This window comes from Eretmochelys imbricata, chromosome 3 (assembly GCF_965152235.1).
Source record: "Eretmochelys imbricata isolate rEreImb1 chromosome 3, rEreImb1.hap1, whole genome shotgun sequence".
NCBI classification, from domain to species: domain Eukaryota; kingdom Metazoa; phylum Chordata; order Testudines; family Cheloniidae; genus Eretmochelys; species Eretmochelys imbricata.
Window position 1 is genome coordinate 45614931 of NC_135574.1, and position 22832 is coordinate 45637762.

Consider the following 22832-nt stretch of genomic DNA (forward strand, 5'->3'; position numbering starts at 1 on the left):
AATTTGCCTGGGGTCCTACCCACAGTTTCCATACAATACAATTTTTTTGGCTTTGTTGCTTGCATTTAAGATGAAATGGTCAAATCTGGACATCAAACTGGATGGGTGGATAGGTGGTCTAGCTTCTAGCAGCTAGAGAACCGAACTGGGACTTGGGCAACCAAGCTCCAATTCCCATTTCTGCCACAGACTCTCTGCCTGACCTTGGGGAAGTCACTTCTTCTCTGCTCTTGTGTCAGATACTAATACAACTGGCCACAGAAGCAGTTTACACATACTAGGGCTATATCTATAGCAGGAGTGCTTTGCTGTTATAAATATATTGGGATACTATACTGGCTCCTGATGTGCACACAGTTATAGTGGCAAAGCTGTGCTTTATACCAAAATAGTAAAGCTACCCCCACAAGTGAAACAAGTTATACTGGTAAAAGCACAGTTTTGCCAGTATAGCTTTGTCTACACTAAGGACTCCTGCCTGCATGGCTATATTGGTCAGGACTCACACTTTTTCACACCCCTGACTGACATAGCTATGTTGGCAGCGGTTTCTGGTCTAGACATGGCTTCAGAAAGCCACCCATGGATGTCCTCTCCCAGCATAGGTACCCAGATAGGCGCGCTGGAACAGGGAGGGCCAGGGGACCATGGCCCCTCCACTTTTTACCGGGCCGTAAGGGCGAGTGATGGGGGGAGAGGGTGTGAGTGGAGGGGACCAGGGTCTTGAGGGGGAAGAGGCAGCACTGGGACGGGTCCTTGCGGGAAGAGGCAGTGCAGTACAAGGGCAGGGGAGAGGGGTGGGGCCTTGGGGAAATGGCGTGGTGCAGGGGCAGGGGCTTGAGGGGCAGTGCAGCATAGGGCCACAGTTTGTGCACCAGTGGCTCCCCCGACTTTTAGGGCACCTAAAAGTGCCGCTCCTGTACCCAGAGCAGTTGTGGTGCACGTGGAAATAAGGAAGAACCTCAAAAAGTGAATAAAAATACAGACAGCAGAAAGGGGAAACTGCAGGGGTGGGAAATAAGTTGAAGGAAAAGTCAATGGAAGAAACGAGGGAAAGAAAGAAACAGAAAAAACAGAGACATGATAACTGTGCCAGGCTATGTCTTTAGGGGAATGGGGAGAGAAAGAAATTTTCTAATTCATTGCAAAGGGCAACACCCCCTGCTCTCTAGCTTTGACATTGCAGTCAGCAGAAATCTTCAGTGATTCCGTTCCCATTTCCTCTTTGTAGTTATTAACTATTTTAACTAACACTTGCTTCAATGGCAGTCTCTGAGACAGCCCCCAGTTATCTTCTCTGCACCTTGGGAGCAGCTGCTCACTATTCCTCTTTGATTCCTCCTGCTTAGTCATTTTTCATTCTAAAACAAGACTTTGCCATCTGCTCTGTAGTTATTTATGTTCCATCACAGCTTTGTAGGAGAGAACTTGCAAAGTTTTACAAATAGGCGAATATGCAATGTCCACCAGGTCACCATTACCTGTTAGTTTACTAATGCTTTCCACAAATCTCTACAGCAGAGAAGGAAACAAGTTTTTCTTATCTAATGTGAATTAACACATAGATCCCGGGTACCCATAGGGCTGGTATGAGGCCCATGCTCCACTTAAGTGCTTGGACAAAGGGCATAACTTGGATTTAAGTGGTGCATAGCCTTGTTCTAGCCTTCTTGACCAGGGCAAATTTAATCCACAATGCACAGAACAAGTGTCCATAGCTGGAGAGCAAAGTTGGCATGTAAAGTTCGCACTTATGCTGTTCTGTGTATGTGTATACTCTTTTACCATGTGCTGTGTGTTAGGATAGCCCAAGGACTTCTCTAAGTTATGCTTGCCTGTAATGGTCACAAAGCATCAAGCAAATTGCACTGGATCAAAACATCCAGTTCCACCTGACCACACCTCTTTGGTATCTCTGAGGAGGTGATGAAGCCCATACTAGGGTTGCCAGGTGCCCAGTTTTTGACTGGAATGCCTGGTTGAAAGGGACCCTGGTGGCTCCGGTCAGCACCAATGACTGGGCTGTTAAAAGTCCTCTTGGTGATGCAACGGGGCTAAGGCAGGCTCCCTGCTTGCTGTGGCTCCGTGCTGCTCCCCGAAGAAGCTGCATGTCCTCCCAATGGCTTCTACACATAGGGGCAGCCAGGAGGCTCTGGGCATTGCCCTTGCCCCAAGTGCCAGCTCCACAGCTCCCATTGGCCAGAAACTGCGGCCAAAGGGAGCTGCGGGTGTGGCACCTGCAGATGGGGCAGTGCACAGAGCTGCCTGGATGTGCCTCCACATAGGAGCCAGAGGAGGGACATGTTGCTGGTTTCAGGAGCTGCCTGAGGTAAGCGCAGCTCGGATCCTGTACCTCTGACCCCCTCCCCTGCCCCAGCCTCCCACCCTAGTGCTAATCCCCCTCCTGCCCTCCGAACCCCTTGGTCCCAGCCCAGAGCACCCTCCTACACTCCAAATCCCTCGTCCCTGGCCCCAAACCAGAGCCTACACCCCCAGCCAGAGTCCTCACCCGCCCCCAGACCCCAACCCCCTGCCCCAGCCCGGAGCACCCTCCTGCACCCTGAACCCCTCATTTCTGGCCCCACTCCACCCCAGCACCCCGCCTCAGCCCTGATCCCTCTCCCGGCCTCTGAACACCTCAGCCCCAGCCCATAGTCCCCTCCTGCACCTTAAGCCCCTAATTCCTGGCCCCACCCCAGAGCCCACACCCCCAGCTGGAGCTCTTACACACACACACACTGTCAAGGTTCCTCCCCCACTCTGAACTCTAGGGTACAGATGTGGGGACCTGCATGAAAAACCTCCTAAGCTTATCTTTATCAGCTTAGGTCAAAACTTCCCCAAGGTACAAAATATTCCACCCATCGTCCTTGGATTGGCCGCTACCACCACCAAACTAATACTGGTTACTGGGGAAGAGCTGTTTGGATGCGTCTTTCCCCCCAAAATACTTCCCAAAACCTTGCACCCCACTTCCTGGACAAGGTTTGGTAAAAAGCCTCACCAATTTGCCTAGGTGACTACAGACCCAGACCCTTGGATCTTAAGAACAATGAACAATCCTCCCAACACTTGCACCCCCCTTTCCTGGGAAATGTTGGATAAAAAGCCTCACCAATTTGCATAGGTGACCACAGACCCAAACCCTTGGATCTGAGAACAATGAAAAAGCATTCAGTTTTCTTACAAGAAGACTTTTGATAAAAATAGAAGTAAATAGAAGTAAAGAAATCCCCCCTGTAAAATCAGGATGGTAGATACCTTACAGGGTAATTAGATTCGAAAACATAGAGAACCCCTCTAGGCAAAACCTTAAGTTACAAAAAAGATACACAGACAGAAATAGTTATTCTATTCAGCACAATTCTTTTCTCAGCCATTTAAAGAAATCATAATCTAACACATACCTAGCTAGATTACTTACTAAAAGTTCTAAGACTCCATTCCTGGTCTATCCCCGCCAAAAACAGCATATAGACAGACACAGACCCTTTGTTTCTCTCCCTCCTCCCAGCTTTTGAAAGTATCTTGTCTCCTCATTGGTCATTTTGGTCAGGTGCCAGTGAGGTTACCTTTAGCTTCTTAACCCTTTACAGGTGAGAGGAGCTTTCCCCTGGCCAGGAGGGATTTCAAAGGGGTTTACCCTTCCCTTTATATTTATGACACACACACATACCCTGTGCCCCAACACCCTGAGCCAGCCCAGTGAAAATGAGTGAGTGAGTGAGTGAGTGAGGGTGGGGAGAGCGAGCGACAAAGGGAGGGGGGGATGGAGTGAGTGGGCTTCAGAGAAGGGGTGGGGCCTTGGATGAAGGGCGGGACAGGGTGGTGAGGCAAGGGTGTTTGGTTTTGTGTGAGTAGAAAGTTGGCAATCCTAGCCCATACACCAACTGTAGGCAACTGCAGAATCAAACTTGGGTGGGGTGATCCTACCTGGGCCACCTAGCAAATTTTTGTGTCCAAAATAGAACACAGATGGCTCCATATATACCCAGTGATCTGGCCCAAAAATCTGTAACATTTTAAAAAACAATTAAAAATTAGCATAATCTACTTGTTAAATTTATAAATCCAAAGACCTCCAGCAAAGGCAGTGTCTCATCTGCAGCTTCCCAGTCTCCAGTCCTTACTCAGATAAATAGCTCCATTGACTTCAGGGGGACTATTAGGTGATAAGGGCTATAGGATCAAGCCCTCAGTGACCTACTGGAAAGAAACTATCTCTCATCTAAGTGACAGGATGATCTTTATAATATAGACATACTTTGATTCATTAACAGAAGAGTAAATACAGCCTCTGTTTATTTTATGACGTATGGTACAGTACTTTTAAAGTCTCTAACATAACAGGGAATATCAGCTAGGGATATTTTTGTGAGAGCTGGTGAAAATTTCCCAAATTGCAAGTTTGATTATATTTTTTGATGGAGAAACAAAAATTTGATGAAAAAGTTAAAGCCAGTTATAGAGTTGGTCAAAAAATATTGACACTCAAAAAACTCACAACATTTTGATATGTTTCATATTTCTGAAAAAAACAGGTAAAAATTTTTTCACAGATTTCCTGTGAATTTTTTTTATTGTTTTTAAAGTCAACTCTGCCTAAAACTCAAGATAAACAGAATAAGATTTATTGACAAGTCCATTTCCTCTGTACATCCTCAATTCAACTCCCACTGAAGTTGAAAAGGCTTTTCATTGACTTCAATGGGAATAAGATAGGCCTCTTACTAAGTGCATATTTCAACATTGCTCTATCTTCACACACACGAAATGTTTCCCCCTTTCTTTAAGCCAACTTTTATCTAAATCTGTCATCATAAAGAAGTTACACTGAAACAAGAAGCATGAGGAAACGTTATTTATTGAAATCTGAATGCACTCTCCCATTTTTAAGATATTGCTTATTTACTGAGTTGTAATTTTGTTCAAAATGATTTCTACGGTATGTTGTTTCAAACAGTATTTGTGGATCATGTTCTATTCATGGCTTTATCTTTCTGGCATGTTCACATAACAGTCTAAAAAAAATTATGATTTACCTTCACATGATCCTTGCATCAGTTAACATGGTATTTTTATTGTATGCTCAGCACCGTACAAAATGCAAATTACAGTCTTTTTAGCAAACAGCATGGAACCTCTTTCACTACAAGACTCTATGTCTCTTTCCTCACAGCTGGAAGGAACTTTATCTAGGGGTAGCCATTAGCAAAGTGCATTTCAAAGGGTGACTGGACTATAAAAGTTAGGGGCAAAACACCCAAAGTATTCTATCTTTTTTTTCTCTCTTCTGAATTGTTTGGTAACTCCGTTTAAAGTAGCTAACTGTTGTATATTGACCCCTTACAGGGAAAACAGACCTCTAATATCTGAACTCTCAGGAGAGCAGAACACAGGTTTTGGGGAAAATCTGGAACTAGGAGTGTGTTGGGGTTACTCCACAGCTAGTAACCAAGGCTGTTGGAAGCCAGAGTGTGACTGGAGTGTTGCTTGCTGGCTGCAGCTATACACACACTCAGGGTGTGACATGCATGCTGTTTGGCTGTTTGTGAAGGGCCCAAATTGAGAGGTAAAGCAGCAAAGCATTGTGAGGCACCCACGGTTGCAGGGCAGGTGGTAACACAACCCCTCCCTGGTTTGGATTGTACCCCAGAATATGACAATAGCCTATCTAGTTTGTGTGAATATTTCTGAGACACAAAGGATGAGTCTACACTACAAAATTAAGTCAAGCTAAGTCAATTTACAGCCACCGCAGTAATTAAACTGCATTTGCATGTCCACACTATGCTCCTTGTGTCAGCGGTGCACGTCCTCACCAGGAGCATTTGCACCAATGTGTGGAGCATTGTGGGTCAGCTTCTGAAAGGCAGCAACAGTTACAAATTCTGATTCAGACTGATGACTAATTCAAATCAAGTATAAGACTTTGTTATATAAAAACCATCAGCACACTGGTTCCTTTAAGCTATCTTTGGATAGGAGGCTTACGTTGCATTGCCTCTCATTGGGTTGGTACAAATGAATTTAACTGATCATACTCTTCATTGCCTTAAATATAATATTTTTCTCAGAATACCTAGGTATATAATCTGAAAATAGACACACTGGGGATTGAGCATGGCTCCACATCAAATCAGTCACATTTGAGAGGTTAAACTCTTATGTTTGCCCCAATTTATTCTTTTTGAGGTCCCAATCCTGCAGGTGACCTGACTTTCAGAGAGTCCCATTAAAATCAAATTAGGCTCTAACTGCAGATGCTTCAGTAGGAACAGGGTCTACAGAACTTGTACGATAATTACATTTCATTTTAAAGCCCAGATTAGTGGCCAGAAAATTGTTTATTACAGTTACAAGTTCACGAGTTTTCCTTTCAGCATTTTGTGCTGACTGTAAATTGTTCCTTCACTGCCACATACCTTTTCATAAACTGGGAAATATCTGGTTGTGGCCCTCTCATTGTTTAAAGCAAGATTCTTCTCCTTTTCCTTGGGGGGTAATTTATGGTGAACCCTGATCACATCCATCAGATCTCTTGTTCTTTCCACATACATGTCAGTCCTGTAGAAAATAGTGACGTCCTAATCATTTCACCTTTTCTTTACAATTTAGAAAAATGATTGTTTTTTAGAGAGTTGAATTTTGTGTTACCAGGATTGTTTTTAACTACAGTATGAATTGATCTTTTAGAAAGGTTAATGATCTGTAAATATCTGTCTTTCAAAACAAAACAAAACATGCTCAACAGCAATGCCGAGGTTTCCTCTCTGAAGTGACCCTATCAACACAATCTTTAGCTGCATTACTGTTTTAGCTGAACACTGAGATCTCCCAAGTCCGCCACCAAGTCGCGCACAGAGAAGTAACCTAACTCTAAGGGCCAAATCCATCCTCCCATTCTTAGTAGCCTGGCTGTCCACAGAGAAGATGCACGTGGATCCTTTCCACCCCATGCTCTGCAACCATGCAGGCCCTAATGTGTCTCCTTTGCAGGGGAGGGGCAAAAGGACAAATGGATTGGATCAAAGCACATTGTCTGACCCCAGCCCTGCACTTCCCCTTCCTGGCTCCAGTTACTTGTAGCAGAAAGCTGCCATAGAAGTAGGAAAGCAAGCATGGGGTTAGGTCTATGCCCAAATAACTGATCCTGAGTAACAGAATACCGAGAGAGGACTGTACTCATTCTCTCTGTGTCAAAGATTAAATGTTCGATCCTCTTCTATCAAAGTCAGTGGGAGTGTTGCTGTTCATGTCAACAGGGCAGGATTGGGCCTAAAGTGAATGCACAAGAGACAAACACGCTAAGAAATAATTATTCAGATTAGAGTTTCAAAGGCATATAGAACAAACAATTCCCATTCTGATCACCACCCCAGGGCAGGACTCCCTTATATCAACACTGACTGCTGAAGCTGTGGCAGGGATTATCTGAACAAGTAAATTATTTCCTGGGCAAAGTTAATGGAGAGACAGGCTAAAGTAAAGGGTTAGGCTCAAGGGTACAGTAATCTGAGTAATTTGATACAAGGTTGCAACAGTGTAGAGCCTCCTAGTTTAGGAACACCCAAATGGGCATAGGGAATTACATTGAACCTGCTCTTAAAGGCTGCAGGAGAAAGTGGCGTTCTTTCTCTTTGTCTCTTGCTGTGAGAACAGCTTTTGCTTCTGTTCACACTCTTGGGTTTCAGTTCCAGGCACAGGATTCAGGGCTGGATCCCGAACAGCACGGATGAGGAGTTTTGCAGGTAGATGTGCAAGACAACAGAACCTGAGACTGCAGAATTGAGAGCCTTACTGTGTAGCCACTAAGTGACTCCTGCCTAAGTAAGAGGGCTAAGGAGGGGATTCTGTAGCTAAGTGCCTCGTTTGCATACCAAGTGTCACCCTAACCCTGTCCTGTTAATTAATGCAGTGAGAACACAAGAGGTTTGAGATTCGCTGCCCAGTGTAAAGGACACCCTGTAGCATTTAGCTTTTCTTGTGTTCACTTCCCACCTCTGCTTACACTTGCACTAGAGCACAATCACTATGTGAAGGAAGTTATTGTTATTTCCTCTCACCTCTCTACTGTCAGTAGTTATAGTTTATCCCTGCTCACTTGCCCATCTGCCTTTGAGCACTAGGGGAAATATTTTGTTGGTTTTGCCCCATCTGTACTTAAAAATGTGTGTTAACATATGGATTTTAAAAACAAATATTTAACATGTTTTCAGCTGACAGTTTTATTTCCAATATGCATAGGGCATAATTTGCTTAAAGTGGTTTTGAAATCATTCTGACAACTAAATAGATGCATGTAACATCTCAGACCTGGGGCTGCAGCCTAAGACTGTGGATTTTAAACTACGTACCTTTCTTTTTTCAAACTGATCTTTTATGCATATCTCTGTGCTTCAACCATTAACAGTCACTCACTTCTGTTGTCACATTTGTAAAGAAATATAGCTTATCTTTGTAGTAGTTCCCTGAGCCTGTCTAATTTTAGATTATTTCTTATATGAACTCATGCAATCTCATTTCTCACTCATTACAATTGCAAAGCATTTGGTTTCTCTTACAATAATTGTTCTGTGGTAACCTTTTTTCTCTCCTTTCTAATCAAAGTGCATACTGTAAGTGTATTTCTATCAAGCTAGGAGCAATATATGCAGGCACTTTGGGCTGGCATTGTCAGCTCTCACAAGCTAAGTCAGATCTAGCCTGGTTAGTATTTGCATGGGATACCTCCAAGGAAAACTTAAGGTGCCCCACAAAGTGGTGTTGGTTATTTAGGCCCTAATCATGCAAGCTACTTTGCATGGGCAACCCATGTGCCGAGCTGTTCAAATCAGCAAGGTTCCACATAGATGCAACTTGCAAATCAAGCCAAAGTAGGTAGATTCTTCCTCCAGATTCATCACTGAGCCACTTCCCAACACTGAGCTACTGCAGGAGTCATCTTTCAAACAGGATACATAGCCTGGTATTGAAACATTGGGATTTTCATAGAGCCTAAAGAAGCTAAGTGCCCAGATCCCATTGAAATTAAGTAGAATTGGGCATGTAACTCTTTTACATACCTTTGAAAATCTCAGCCATACTTATTAGAGATCTCCTGGCACAAAAATAAGGGCATTCACCCAATGACCTGACCAAATCTAGGTAACTGCATTCTGAATTCTCTAAATTCTCCAAGCATTGGAAATTGGAGGGCATTCTCCTTCCGTTCCTGCCCTAAACTGTTCTGCACTGGAAACTGCTTTGGAATGGAAGTCTATATATTTGTGTAAGCTATTAATACTGTACATTGCTCTCTCCTTCCATAGAGATTGTGTTTCCTTGCTATGTAGCTGAGAATGGCTCTGGTCTGCACCATCTTCATCCCATCAATTTCCACCATGGGCACTTGTTGAAATAGCAGGGCCCCATCTGAGAAAGGAAAAATAATGTCAAGACACTGAGTTCCCATAACTGTCATATCATTGCACTGGAACCCGAGTAGCTGACTGGAGCCTGGTGCTGTTCTCCACATAAGTCAATGGGATGTGTGACACAGCTCGTTCAGTGTGAGCAGCATTGGCTGCTAATATTTCTGCATTTGAGAGACACTGAAATTCTACTGTGCTAAGCAGGTGTATATAATAAAATGTTGCCACTTATTGCACAAAAGATTAAGTGTGGTTGAACAGTAATTGTTTAGAACAATTCTAAATTGCTTAGAAAAAGAACGTGTAACATTTATATTAAGGATGCATAAATTGTTTACAGAGGATTAGAAGATGTTCTTAGCATGTTGCAGATATAAGAACATAAGTACAGCCATGTTGAGTCAGACTAGTTGTCCATCTAGTCCAGTGTCTTGAATTCCAACAGTAGCCAGTACCAGAGCTTCATGGGGAATGAACAGAACAGGGCAGTAGGACTGATCCATCCAGTCATTCCCTTCTGGCTTCTGGCAGTCAGAGGTTTAGGGTCACTCCGAGCATGGGGTTGCTTCCCCAACCACATTGGCTATTAGCCACTGATGGAGACGATCCTCCATGAACTTATCTAGTTCTTTTTGAACGCTGGTATACACAACTTGGCCCTCACAACTTCCCATGGCAATGAGCTAAATGTGTTATAGATGAGTAATGTCTGTGACAGATGGCTATAATCACATCAGCAGAAGGTTTTATAGCTAGCCATAAGCAACATATCGACCTGTTGAATTTTATAATAACAGGGTAAGCACTAATGATAAATTATTCAAAAGTGTTAGAGCTGAGAGTTGCTTTCTACAGCTATACCCTAAATCAGTGCACCTGCTGTACCTGCTAACATACCTCCTCTCCTCTCTGACTTTTCAATAGTTTTAACCAGTTCTAGTCTAAAGTTTCTCCAAAAAATCTGGACATTTCTAAATGTGGGACATTCTAACTTGTGACAGTCCCTTATGGATCATACATCAGCTAGGAATATCCACAGTGCAAAGTGCTCTCTTCTCAACTTCTGGTATCCCCTTCATCACGGTTACCAGGATAGCTGCACTGCTGTCCCTTCTTGGGGGTCTCCCTGAGTACAGCCTGCACAGGTGTCAGGCTTCAGGTCTCTGTCTCTCCTGTGGTGGAATTCTGCAATTTGCCCACTCTCTGACCAGGACCTGGGTTACAGCCCCCTAGGTACTGACTGTGACTACTTCAACAGATCCACCTGGGGTTGAACCCTGCCATGGTATCCCCTTTGGAAGCTTGTAACAGCAACTGATTAAAGTGACTAAAAAGAGCTTCTTCAGAACAAAGCATGATTTATTCATTCCTCAAAGGTACAAACCATTTAGACAAAGTGTAGCAACAGTAACAGGCTTACACACATGGCTGTTACTTACATCCTTTCAAGTTCCCGTTAGCTCAGCTTGCTCCATCCCTGGCAAGGAGCAGCCACCTATCCTGCTGTCTCTCTCTGTCTGTCTTCCCAGCCCATCATTTTATCTTAGTTTACTTCAGAATCCCCTCCCTGTTCTAGGGTCTTGGAAGGGTTAAGTCTCCTTTTACCGCAAGCCTTGAAACATCCGAGCCTCAAAACAACCTTCTTACAGTCTCCTTTGATTTAACTCTATGCATTCAGGCAGGCAGCAATACAATACTGAATAGGGAAACTGAGTCACATGTAATAGTCATAAAAAGTAATACAGACATTTTCCCAGTTAGTCATATCCCCTGTGCCAGAAGCTGAGTGTAGTGAGGCAGAGGAGTGGGTTACACTGACTTTATGCCCACTGCCCCATGCCAGAAAATCCCTAGCAGAGCACCTGCAGGTTGTTTCTACTCCCACTGAGTGAAGGGGGCTGGAGGCCTCCCCCAAGTACCAAACGCATGGCCACTTGACCTTTTTGATATCTGTTCAGGCCTAAAGCTGAAAAGCCTGGACACTGCTTTACAATATAACCTACAAATGCTGAGGTGGTGGAATCTCCATCCTTAGAGGTTTTTAAGGCCCAGCTTGACAAAGCCCTCGTTGGGATGATTTAGTTGAGTTGGTCCTGCTTTGAGCAGGGGGTTGGACTAGATGCCCGCCTGAGGTCTCTTCCAACCCTAATCTTCTCTGATTCTATGGTAAAAAAAAAAAATCTGGTAGTCACTCAAGACTCAGTCTTCAGCCTCACCCTGTAGTAGCTTTTCATATTCTCTTGTTTCCAAAAATTCTTCTTCAAACTGGAAAGAGAGCAATAAAAACAAGATAGCTGAACTATGTATCAGGAATTATGAATCAGGAGATATCTGAGGGCTTTTCACTTCAGGGGAAATTTGAAAAACCCAATAATGCCAGTTGATTAATAGAGACAAGTAATGAAATCCCCCAACTCAACCCCTGTTCTGTGACCTGGGTTGTCAGAATGATGTCCACAAACGGAAATAAACATCATGTTTCCTATTTTAAAATAAAACTTTAGAAAATCCTCCTCACGTCTGGCAGCTACCACTGCACTTCTCAGTGTGGAACGAAGCCTCAAAAAGCAATACTTCGCCACAGTGGAAGGTGCCACCGGGGACAGTACCTTTTGCTAAGAAGTATCGCAGCTGTGGAATAAGGCTTCCATAATGCAATGTTCCATTTCAGCTGTCAGTTTTCTTATCTTGTTTTCTTTTCCCTGTTCCCTAAAATAAGTTTACCATCATTTCATGTCTCTCTATCTGATTCAGTTCTAGACAGATAGATAGATAGAATCTTTGGGCCTGTAGCAGGGAGACCATTAGCCTGTCTCCTGCTTGTGGCCAGATATGTTTTCACAGCTCCCTCTTCAGGGCCCCGTGGGAGTGCTCTGTATATAGCCTCCCTCAGGGTAATCATCAACTCTCCTCCTTTCATTTTTAACTTATCACAAGTAGGCAAATAGATTATGGTGTGCCTAGGTGAAAGAACTTTTGCTAAATGGGTTAGGAAAGGTGGGTGGAGTAATAAGCTGTACGTTAACAGATTAAAAGCAAGGAGCAAAAATGAATGCAGACAAGAGTGGAAGTGTGGAGTGCTTGTAAAGAGAGGAGGAGGAGTTTGAATGGTCTGTAGAAGAGAAGAAGCCAGTGCAGAGATTCAGGAAGTGTGCACATATCAAAGTGGCAGAAGAGAGATGATTTTGGCAGCAGCATTTTGGACAGACTGGAATTGAGAGAAACCACGCCCCCCCCCCCCCCCAAAAAAAAAAAAAAAAGCTCAGTGCAACCCTTAGATGAGCTGCTATCTTGACCAAGGGTCAAGCAATGGAGCTTAGGGATAAGAACCTCCCACATCAAGGACTTTAGTACAGAACAGCTCTGATTCTGAAGCTTGCTTTCAAACACCTGTGTCTAATAGGATGCTGGCAGACTGTGTTGTTAGAGCAAGACACAAAAATCAAAGCCTCTGTATTTAAGTTCCAAAAGGCAATTGTTACAGATGGAAATACAGAAAAAAAACAGGTTTAATCCTCAAATTATTAAAAATTGTTGAAAACTATATGTTTTACTCTTGCCAGAGTCCAGCAATACTAATAACCATGTCAAATAATGAGCCACAGATATTAAATAAATGCTGTGAAACACCAAGTTCATAAGTTCTTGATTGCATGAAGAAAGATAAATTTATTCAAAAAGCTTTATGCTCAGCACTAATACTTGGTTGGTACAGCCAGCCACGGCATTATTCATTAACATACATTGATAAGCCCGTCAGCTTTTTCAGGATCCTTGATAATACGTATTTTCTAATTTTTAAAGCAGTTGGGGATGACACAAACTATTTAAGATTTTTCTTCTTGGCCAAATTGTGGTAATTTAAAATGTTACCTCTGCTTCACTATTTCCAAACTTGAGTTCTGGAACTGCAGAATTCTCCTTGCCCTATAAAACTAACCCTTTCCTCTTGCTTTTGGAAATATCATCACCTTGCTTTTATAACAAGAATTTTCACTACAAAGAGACTGTGCTTTCCTAGCGTTGACACAACCAAGTCAATAGGGCTCTCTGTGAGGACAACACTGCAGTGGAATGAATTGCAGGATCTTTAATGTACAACTCTAAGGCCATGTCTATACTACGAAAGTACTCCAATGTTACAGAAATTGATTTTTGGGAACAGATTGTATAAAGTCGAGTGCATGTGTCCACACTCAGCACATTAATTCGGCAGTTTGCATACACGGTACCGTGGCAAGCATTGACTTTCCGAGAGGTGCACTGTGGGTAGCTATCCCACAGTTCCCGCAGTCCCCGCTGCCAACTGGAATTCTGGGCTGAGCTCCCAATGCCTGATGGGGCCAAAAATTTGTCGCAGGTGGTTATGGGTAAATGTCGTCAGTCAACCCTCCCTCCCTCTGTGAAAGCAACAGCAGACAATCATTTTGCGCCCTTTCCCCTGGATTGCCTGAGCAGACGCCATAGCACGGCAAGCATGGATCCCGTTCAGCTCACCGCAGCAGTTATGACCATTGTAAACACCTTGCGCATTATTGTGCAGTTTATGCAGAACCAGCACCTGAAAAACCAGGCGAGGAGGCGACGACAGCGCGATGATGAGGACATGAACACAGATTTATCTAAAACTGTGGTCCCCGGCAATTTGGAGATCATGGTGTTACTGGGGCAGGCTCATGCTGTGGAACGCTGATTCTGGGCCCATGAAACAAGCACAGACTGGTGGGACCGCATAGTGTTGCAGGTTTGGGATGATTCCCAGTGGCTCCAAAACTTTCGCATGTGTAAGGGCACTTCCATGGAACTTTGTGACTTGCTTTCCCCTGCCCTGAAGCACAAGAATACCAAGATGAGAGCAGCCCTCACAGTTCACAAGCGAGTGGCAATAGCCCTGTGGAAGCTTGCAACGCCAGACAGCTACCGGTCAGTCGGTAATCAATTTGGAATGGGCAAATCTACTGTGGGGGTTGCTGTGATGCAAGTAGTCAACGCAATCAGTGAGCTGCTGCTATCAAAGGTAGTGACTCTGGGAAATGTGCAGGTCATAGTGGATGGCTTTGCTGCAATGGGATTCCCTAACTGTGGTGGGGCCATAGACGGAACCCATATCCCTATCTTGGCACCGGACCACGAGGGCAGCCAGTACATAAACTGAAAGGGGTACTTTTTAATGGTGCTGCAAGCACTGGTGGATTACAAGGGACGTTTCCCCAACATCAACGTGGGATTGCGGGGAAAGGTTCATGACGCTCGCATCTTCAGGAACTCTGGTCTGTTTAAATGGCTGCAGGAAGGGATTTACTTCCCCGACCAGAAAATAACTGTTGGGGATGTTGAAATACCTACAGTTATCCTTGGGGACCCAGTCTACCCCTTAATGCCCTGGCTCATGAAACTGTACACAGGCACCCTGTAGTAAGGAGCTGTTCAACTACAGGCTGAGCAAGTGCAGAATGGTGGTAGAGTGTGCATTTGGATGTTTAAAGCATTGCTGGCGCGGTTTGCTGACTCGCTCAGACCTCAGCAAAACCAATATTCCCATTGTTAAAGCTGCTTGCTGTGTGCTCCACAACCTCTGTGAAGTAAGGGGGAGACGTTTATGGTGGGGTGGGAGGTTGAGGCAAATCGCCTGGCCGCTGAATATGTGCAGCGAGACACAAGGGCAGTTAGACGAGCACAGCAGGAAGCGCTGCGCATCAGAGAAGCTTTGAAAATCAGTTTCATGACTGGCCAGGGTTCTGTGTGACACTTCTGTTTGTTTCTCCTTGATGAAAACCCGCCCCCTTGGTTGACTCTAGATTCCCTGTGAGCCACCCACCCTCCCCCCTTCGATCACAGCTGGCTTGCAAAGGAAATAAAGTCACTATTGTTTTAAAAACATGTATTCTTTATTAATTGATTATAAAAATAGGGAGATAACTCACTAGGTAGCCCTGGTGGGGTGTGGGATGAGGGAAGGAGGGAAGGAAAAGATCACTTTAAAACTTGTTGAATGACAGCCTTCTGTTGCTTGGGTAGCACTGGGGTAGAGTGGTTGGGTGCCTGGAGCTTTCCCCTGCCCGCGTTCTTAGCGTCTGGATGAGGAGGCTATGGAACTTGGGGAGGAGGGAGAGCAGTTAAACAGGGGCTGCAGCGGCAGTCTGTGATCCTGCTGCCATTCCTGAACCTCCACCAGACGCTGGAGCGTGTCCGTTTGATCCCACAGTAGCCCCAGCATTGCCTCATGCCTCCTCTGATCTTCTTGCCGCCACCTCTCCTCACGTTCATCGGCCACTTTCCTGTACTCTGCGATTGTGTCCTTCCACACATTCTGCTTCAGTGCCGGACGACTGCATGAGCTCAGAGAACATTTCATCGCGCTTGCGTTTTTTTCGCCGCCTTATCTGAGATAGCCTTTGGGACAGAGGAGGGAGGCTTGAAACATTTGTAGCTGCTGGAGGAAAAAAAGGGAGTGAAGAATTTAAAAAGATACATTTTACAGAACAATGGCTATACTCTTTCACGGTGAACAACACTATTCATATTACAGAGCACATGTGATTTTGGTACAAGGTCGCATTTTGCATCTTATATTGAGTGTCTGCGGCTTTGGTGTTAGAGATCAGACACACAGTGCCGGGCAACAGAATTCGGCTTGCAGGTGGCCAAGGTAAGGCATAATCTTTCGGCTTCTGCAACCTTCATAACAGCAGCACCCTCCTCTCCCATACCAAGCAAAGCATGTTGAGTTGGCCATTTAGTGCTGCGGTTTTCCTGTTAACTTGCAGCAGCAGAAAGCAAACTAACCCACCCCCACATCCAATTCTCTGGGATGACTGCTTTACCCCTCACCCCACCGCGTGGCTGGCATCAGGGAAGATCCCTGCTAGCCAAACGCAAACAGCTCAGCGCCAATGCCCTCCCCACAACCACCACATGGCTAACAGTGGGGAGGATTGCTTTTCAGCCACAGGCAAACAGGCCAGTGGGAACGGCCACCTCTGAATGTCTCCTTAATTAAATTCCCCTATTTCAACCAGGTTACCATGAACGATATCACTCTCCTGAGGATAACACAGAGAGATAAAGAACGGATCTTGCTTGAATGCCAGCAAACACTGGGACCATACACTGCCAGGCTTTGTCATGCAATGATACCAGATTACTTGCTACTAGCATGGTGTGGTAAAGTGTCCTACCATGGAGGACAGAATAAGGCTGCTCTCCCCAGAAACCTTCTGCAAAGGCTTTTAGAGTACCTCCAGGAGAGCTTCATGGAGATGTCCCTGGAGGATTTCCGCTCCATCCCCAGACACATTAACAGATTTTTCCAGTAGCTGTACTGGCCATGAATGCATCCCAAGTCCTCAGGGATACTTAATCATTAAAAAATGCTTGCTTTTATAACATGTATTATATTTTAAAAGGTACACTCACCAGAGGTCCCTTCTCCAGCTTCGTTGGGTTGGGAGGGTATTTCAGCCAGGGCGATAAAAAGATCCTGGCTGTTGGGGAGAACAGTGTGCTGTGTGCTCTCCTCAAGCTCATCCTCCTCCTCCTCCTCATCTTCCCCGTCCTCAAAATCCTCAGGCATGGCGGAGAGTACCCCATCATCGGAGTCCACAGACAGGGGTGGGGTAGTGGTGGCGGCCCCCCCTAGAATTACATGCAGCTCAGCGTAGAAATGGCATGTCTGGGGCTCTGTCCCAGAGTGTCCGTTTGATTCTTTGGTTTTCTGGTACGCTTGTCTGAGCTCCTTAAGTTTCATGCAGCACTGTGTTGCGTCCCTGCTGTAGCCTCTGTCCCTCATGGCCTCGGAGATTTTTTTAAATGTTTTGGCATTTCGTCTTTTGGAACGTAGTTCTGATAGCATGGATTCATCTCCCCATACAGTGATCAGATCCAGTACCTCCCGTTTGGTCCATGCTGTAGCTCTTTTTCAATTCTGAGACTGCACGGTCACCTGTGCTGATGAGCTCGCCTGGCCAAACAGGAAATGAGATTCAAAAGTTCCCAGGGCTTTTCCTGTACACCTGGCCGGTGCATCAGAGTGCTGTCCAGAGCGGTCACAATGGTGCACTGTGGGATAGCTCCCGGAGGCCACTATCTTCGAATTGCGTCCACACTAACCCTAATTCGAAATGGCAATGTCGATTTCAGCGCTAATCCCCTCGTTGGGGAGGAGTACAGAAATCGGTTTTAAGAGCCCTTTATGTCGAAAAAAATGGCTTTGTTGTGTGGATGGGTGCAGGGTTAATGCGATTTAACGCAGCTAAATCCGACATAAACTCATAGTGTAGACCAGGCCTAAGCTATTGAAGGAAGAATCCAGCATTGCGGCTAGCAGTATTTTTAATAAGAGCAGATAAAATCTGGGGTTCTGTGAAACCCATTTTTGAAGTTATTTATGTACTTGAACTGCACATTATCTTTTCTACATTTTTTAAAGCAAACTTCACAAAAAAATTGTTTTGGTTGTGTTTTATGTTGGAAATGTAGATATCTTCTGCCCTGGAAGACTCTGTATACACACTTCAGTGGAAGGGAACTGGGTAATGTGACGGGGCAAGGCCAGATGGCTATAGAAAAATAGTGGGAGATAGATCTATTAGCTCCAGGCTAACCAAATCCCTGGTACCAGGTTAAGTGAAATGGAAACTGCTCCAGGTCAATTAAGACACTTGAGGCCAATTAAGAACTTTCCAGAAGGCAGGGAGAATGCTCGGTTGATTGGGACACCTGAAGCCAATCAGGGGCTGGCTGAAACTAGTTAAAAGCCTCCCAGCCACTCAGGTGGGTGTGCATGTCAGGAGCTGTGGGAGGAAGTTGTGCTGGTGGAGAGGCTGAGTAGTACACACCATATTAGGCACAAGGAGGCCCTGAGGTAAGGGTGAAGTGGAGCTTGAGGAAGCGGGGGCTGCTGTGGGGAAGTAGCCCAGGGAATTGCACATATCATGTTTCTAAAAGGTCAGCTACCATAGCTAATACTATTAGGGTCCCTGGAGTAGAGGGTGGGCCTGGGCTCCTCCTGCCCCTTTGCCCCCTGATTAATCACTGAGACTGGGAGACAACAGAGACTGCAAGGAAGGATAACTTCTCCTCCCATCCCTTGCTGGCTTATGATGAAAATGGCTCAGTAGACTGTGACCCTTGTCTCTAGAGAGAGAAGGGTTACGTGGAGGGTCACAGTGAGCCTCTGAGGCGAGTGACATCTGCCAGGAAATGCAGGACCCATGGAGGCAAGGACAGAGCTTTGTCACAGTAACTATAATTCTGTTGGAGTGTTTTTTTTCCTATTACCTGGAAATAAATTCAACCAATCTATATGAAGTCACTTGATTTCTTTATAAAGAACAAACCTCGACCCCAGCTGCCACCAACAGCCAATGTATGGATTCCATTTGTCCTCTTCCATTGAAGTAGTAAAGTTTGGGTTTCCCAGTCATGAGTTCAAGAAAAAAAAAATTTGAAAATCAACTCTATGATCAAATCTATTCCCCTCTCTCTTTTCCTTCCACACTCCTAGCAACGGATGCACTTTTCCTAGACTAGAGACTGCATTCACCAGCACTGTCACTACATAGTAAGTGAAACATGGGGAAGAAATTACATTAGCTCTAACACTTATGCTGTTATCAATCCCCTTGTGGAGATTCTCAAACAGCTCAGGGTTTAAGGAAATAAGTTTTATGTGAGTCTTGGTACTAATCTTCTCTGAGTTCCCTCCCAGCTTCAGCACTTGCCTTCCCCTTAAGTGAGGAAATGTGCCTCTAGTAAGGCAACACTTGAAACTCTTCCCTGTAGTAAAAAGAAAAGGAGTACTTGTGGGAGTTTTCACTCATCCTGAGCAGGAGACTCCCACTTCTGAGATGAATGAACCCAATCCTTTGGCCCCTATTTGTCAGTAAGTACATTTCAGTCTGTTTCCTAGTGCTATAGCGTGGGAAGATATTGTTCTGAATATGGCAAATGTTTCAAAGGGGTATCCCTTATTACTACAATGTGACACTTCTTTTTTTATATCTTTGGGATTTCAGTTCCTGTCTTCTGAACTGTAGTACTGGAACAAACATGAATTCTTCAACGGTTCATTGGGGATTTTCTGGCTTTTGGGAGGTTTGTTAACTAAATTCTGTTGTTCTTAGGGCTAGTTACTATATTTTGCCATCACTTTTCTTTTTATTGTTAATTCTTCTATAGTCAGAAAAGTACCTCATAGCAGGACTGAGAGCCTGATCTATGCATATCAATAGAGGCTGATGTCTGTATATTTTTTCATGTTACAAGATTTGCAAACTTTACCAAAAAGGAGAAAATTATGAGACTGGGGGGAAAATTTTCAAAGGCATAAGGGCAGTTATGTGTCTGGCTTCTATTGAAGGTCAGGCAGTGATGACTTTTCAGAAGATAAAGTATCTTGTAACATTCCCTCTACTTCAGCATAAGTGCCTAGCACTTTCTGCAAATCATTCCTAATGACAATCAGACCCCACTTAACAGAGATGTGAGCAAATTGAAGTAAGTTGATGATGGTAGAATACCAGGGTTGGAAGGGACCTCAGGAGGTCTTCTAGTCCTAGCCCCTACTCAAAGCAGGACCAATCCCCAATTTTTGCCCCAGATCCCAACTGGCCCCCTCAAGGATTGAACTCACAACCCTGAGTTTAACAGACCAATGCTCAAACCACTGAGCTATCCCTCCCTCCTTCTAAGCACATTAGCACCTTCCCACTAAATAGGGAAAACTGCCAGGGTGCCTGTTTTAAGAAATGCTAGGGGACTTTTGTTTTACTTTAGTCTGATCCTGACCCCGACCTAGTTGCACTCTCCTCATTTTTGCTATAAAGTAGCAGTGTACCAAGAGACCCTGGGATATCTTGTTTAGTAGAGGAGAGCACCAAACACAACTCTATGCATTTTGTTTTGTCCCAAAGAGCCCCTTGCACTGCTAGGAGCCACCATGTATACTGAGGGCCAAATCCTGTTCCCGTTAAAGTCAATGGAAAAGTTCCCATGATTTTCACAAGCGTAGAATTCGGTCCTAAGTACAGGAAGCAACACTGTCCAAATTCCTGCTAAATGCAAGCTGTGGAGAATGAGGCGATTATCTGTATTTAATTAATATTATCTATACCTCAGTTTACCTGTTTGTTGTCCTTCTTGAGTGCCTGGAATTGAATCAAATGAACCTGTGGGGGGGAGGGGAGAGGGGGAGGAGGAAATAAACAGGAAACAAAACAATGACAAAGACCAGGTACCACCAGAGAGAATCTGTAGGGTCCTTTAGGCAACAACAGGGGAGCTATTAACTGGGACATGCCCCCATCTTGCTCCAACCAGGCTAGCAGGTACATTTTTATCAGGTTGGACCAAGGATCTGAGGGCACTAAACCACTAAAGACTCCAGTTTAGAGTGGAAGGGGTGTGAGGAGCAGCAGCTGCTGCTGTGGGGGTGGGAGTAGGGAGTTGTGAGAGAAAACACTGCCAGGGGAAAGTCTGTCTTTCCCAATCCAAAGGTGTAGGCACTTGAGTGAAGTGGAAAACTTGCAAAGAAAGGGTAATGTCTAGGTGAGGCCAGATGCATAGTGACTATTGTTTATCCCCTTCTCTCTGCTTGCTGTGTAACTTTGGGCAAAAATTCATTTGTTTTAAACACACTGTTTTTGAGTCATTTTAACTGCAGACAGGCTCCAGAAGGGAAATTTCTCCTGAGCGCCAAATACAGCCAGGCCTGTCCTTTTAATAGTTTGAAACAGGGGGGCTGCTGCCCTGTGACCAGTCTGAGTGTAGGTGAAGAAAGGAGAAGGAAGTGAAACCTGTCACCTGTGGTGTGCTCTCCCAAGGGGCTGCAAAGGGGTGGAAGGCACTGCTCACACAGTGACAGGATGGCAGGAACAGGGTGTACTGCAGTCTGGTGATTCAGCCTAAAGTGGGGTGAACTGCAGAGTCCAGCTCTGGGAGGATTGCAGGTAAAGAGCTGTCACATGGCAAGGATGCCCACAGAGAGACTGGGGGAGCAACTCAACCCTGAACCAGGGCACAAGCATTCCAAACCAATGCTGCACCCAAACCGGTTGCTTGGGGCCCAATTCTGTGATCCCCTTACTTATGCTAAGTAGTACTTACTCCTGAGTGGTTGTGATGAAGCTGAAGTGGCTACCTGCACTAGTGCTAGTTAGCAGGACAAAGGGTTGCAGGCATCTGTACATCCCAGCAGACTATCTAAAGATCTCAGTGCTTCTAGAGATGGAGTGAGCTTAATTCCAGAGTTATGAGACAGGCTTACCTGAAACTCAGTCACTGAGCAAGGTGTTGGAAAACATGATGATCCAATGGAGAGAAGGCTAGACACTGGGATGCTCAGTACAGAATGTTTGTTCTTATCCCTCAATGCTCACAATTGAATAGGGCCTTTCCTTAGGAAGTCGCAGAGCAATGTGTCTCAGTTATATTGCAAAGGCTGCCCAAAGCCCATTAATAATTACTACCAGGGAGCTGCAGTAGGGCATGGTTCAGTATTTTACAGCTTTTTGGTGGGTTATTAAATATTCAGGACTCCTGAAGAGCAATGGACTTTAATCTATTACCCCTTTCTTCTGTATTGTGAGAGGTGTGATTGAAATTGATCTCACAGATCTGCCTTCCCCAAAGTTTGGAGAATAATGAATATTCTATGGGCTCTAGTAACAGAGTGACTAAACACTGGCAGGCCTGGATGGGAACAGCATTGAAGTGAGGGTTGCTGCCTCCTTAGCTATGTCCCCTACCCCCTTCCACGGCTATCTGAGGGACTCCACAGGCTTTGACCTGCATGAATGGGGAGAATGGCCTGATGTTTCTTTAGAATGCTCCTCATGGGAGCAGAGTTGGGGAGGGGCTGGGCTGCAGAGGAAACCAATCCATAGGGAACAAGAGTGGCCCTGCAGCATGCTGCACTATCCATGGAGCTGCTGGACCACACCCCCATGTGAAGGGCAGTCACCACATCAGTACTTGCTTGCACCCCTGAGAATCCTCTCCTCCTGCTCCTCAGGGGAGGGAGAAGGTGCAGCATAGGAGTTATTGATGCCTTGAGTGGCATTCATTCCCTTTCAGAATAGCCTCACGCCTCAGAGCCAGGCAGCTGCTGCTCCCCCACCTTGTCCTCGGTAGATCTGTGAAGATGGCACAGCTCCAGGCTCACAGACAGGAAGACACATGCTATGGAATCACTAAGGCCTGTCACCCCCAATTCTGGGTCCCAGGAACTATTCTAGTGGTTCCTCCTCCTTTCTGTTTGTGACAGGATGCCAGACAGCTCAGATCATGTTAATAAATACTGGAAGTAAAACGCTGGCAGTAGTAATGAAAGGTTTCAGAGTAACAGCCGTGTTAGTTTGTATTCGCAAAAAGAAAAGGAGTACTTGTGGCACAATTTATTTGAGCATAAGCTTTCGTGAG

At 45.0% G+C, this 22832-nt stretch overlaps 1 protein-coding gene across 1 annotated transcript; it reads right to left on the bottom strand.

Annotated features, from left to right (window-relative positions):
* Positions 1 to 1392: 1392 nt before the first annotated feature.
* On the bottom strand, positions 1393 to 18838 carry LOC144262361 (glutathione S-transferase-like). Its single transcript, XM_077812121.1, has 5 exons — positions 18752 to 18838; positions 11630 to 11678; positions 9285 to 9414; positions 6426 to 6564; positions 1393 to 1512 (listed from the first exon to the last, which is right to left on the bottom strand). The coding sequence occupies exons 1-5, from the start codon at positions 18836 to 18838 to the stop codon at positions 1393 to 1395; spliced, it is 525 nt and encodes a 174-aa protein (XP_077668247.1).
* Positions 18839 to 22832: the final 3994 nt, after the last annotated feature.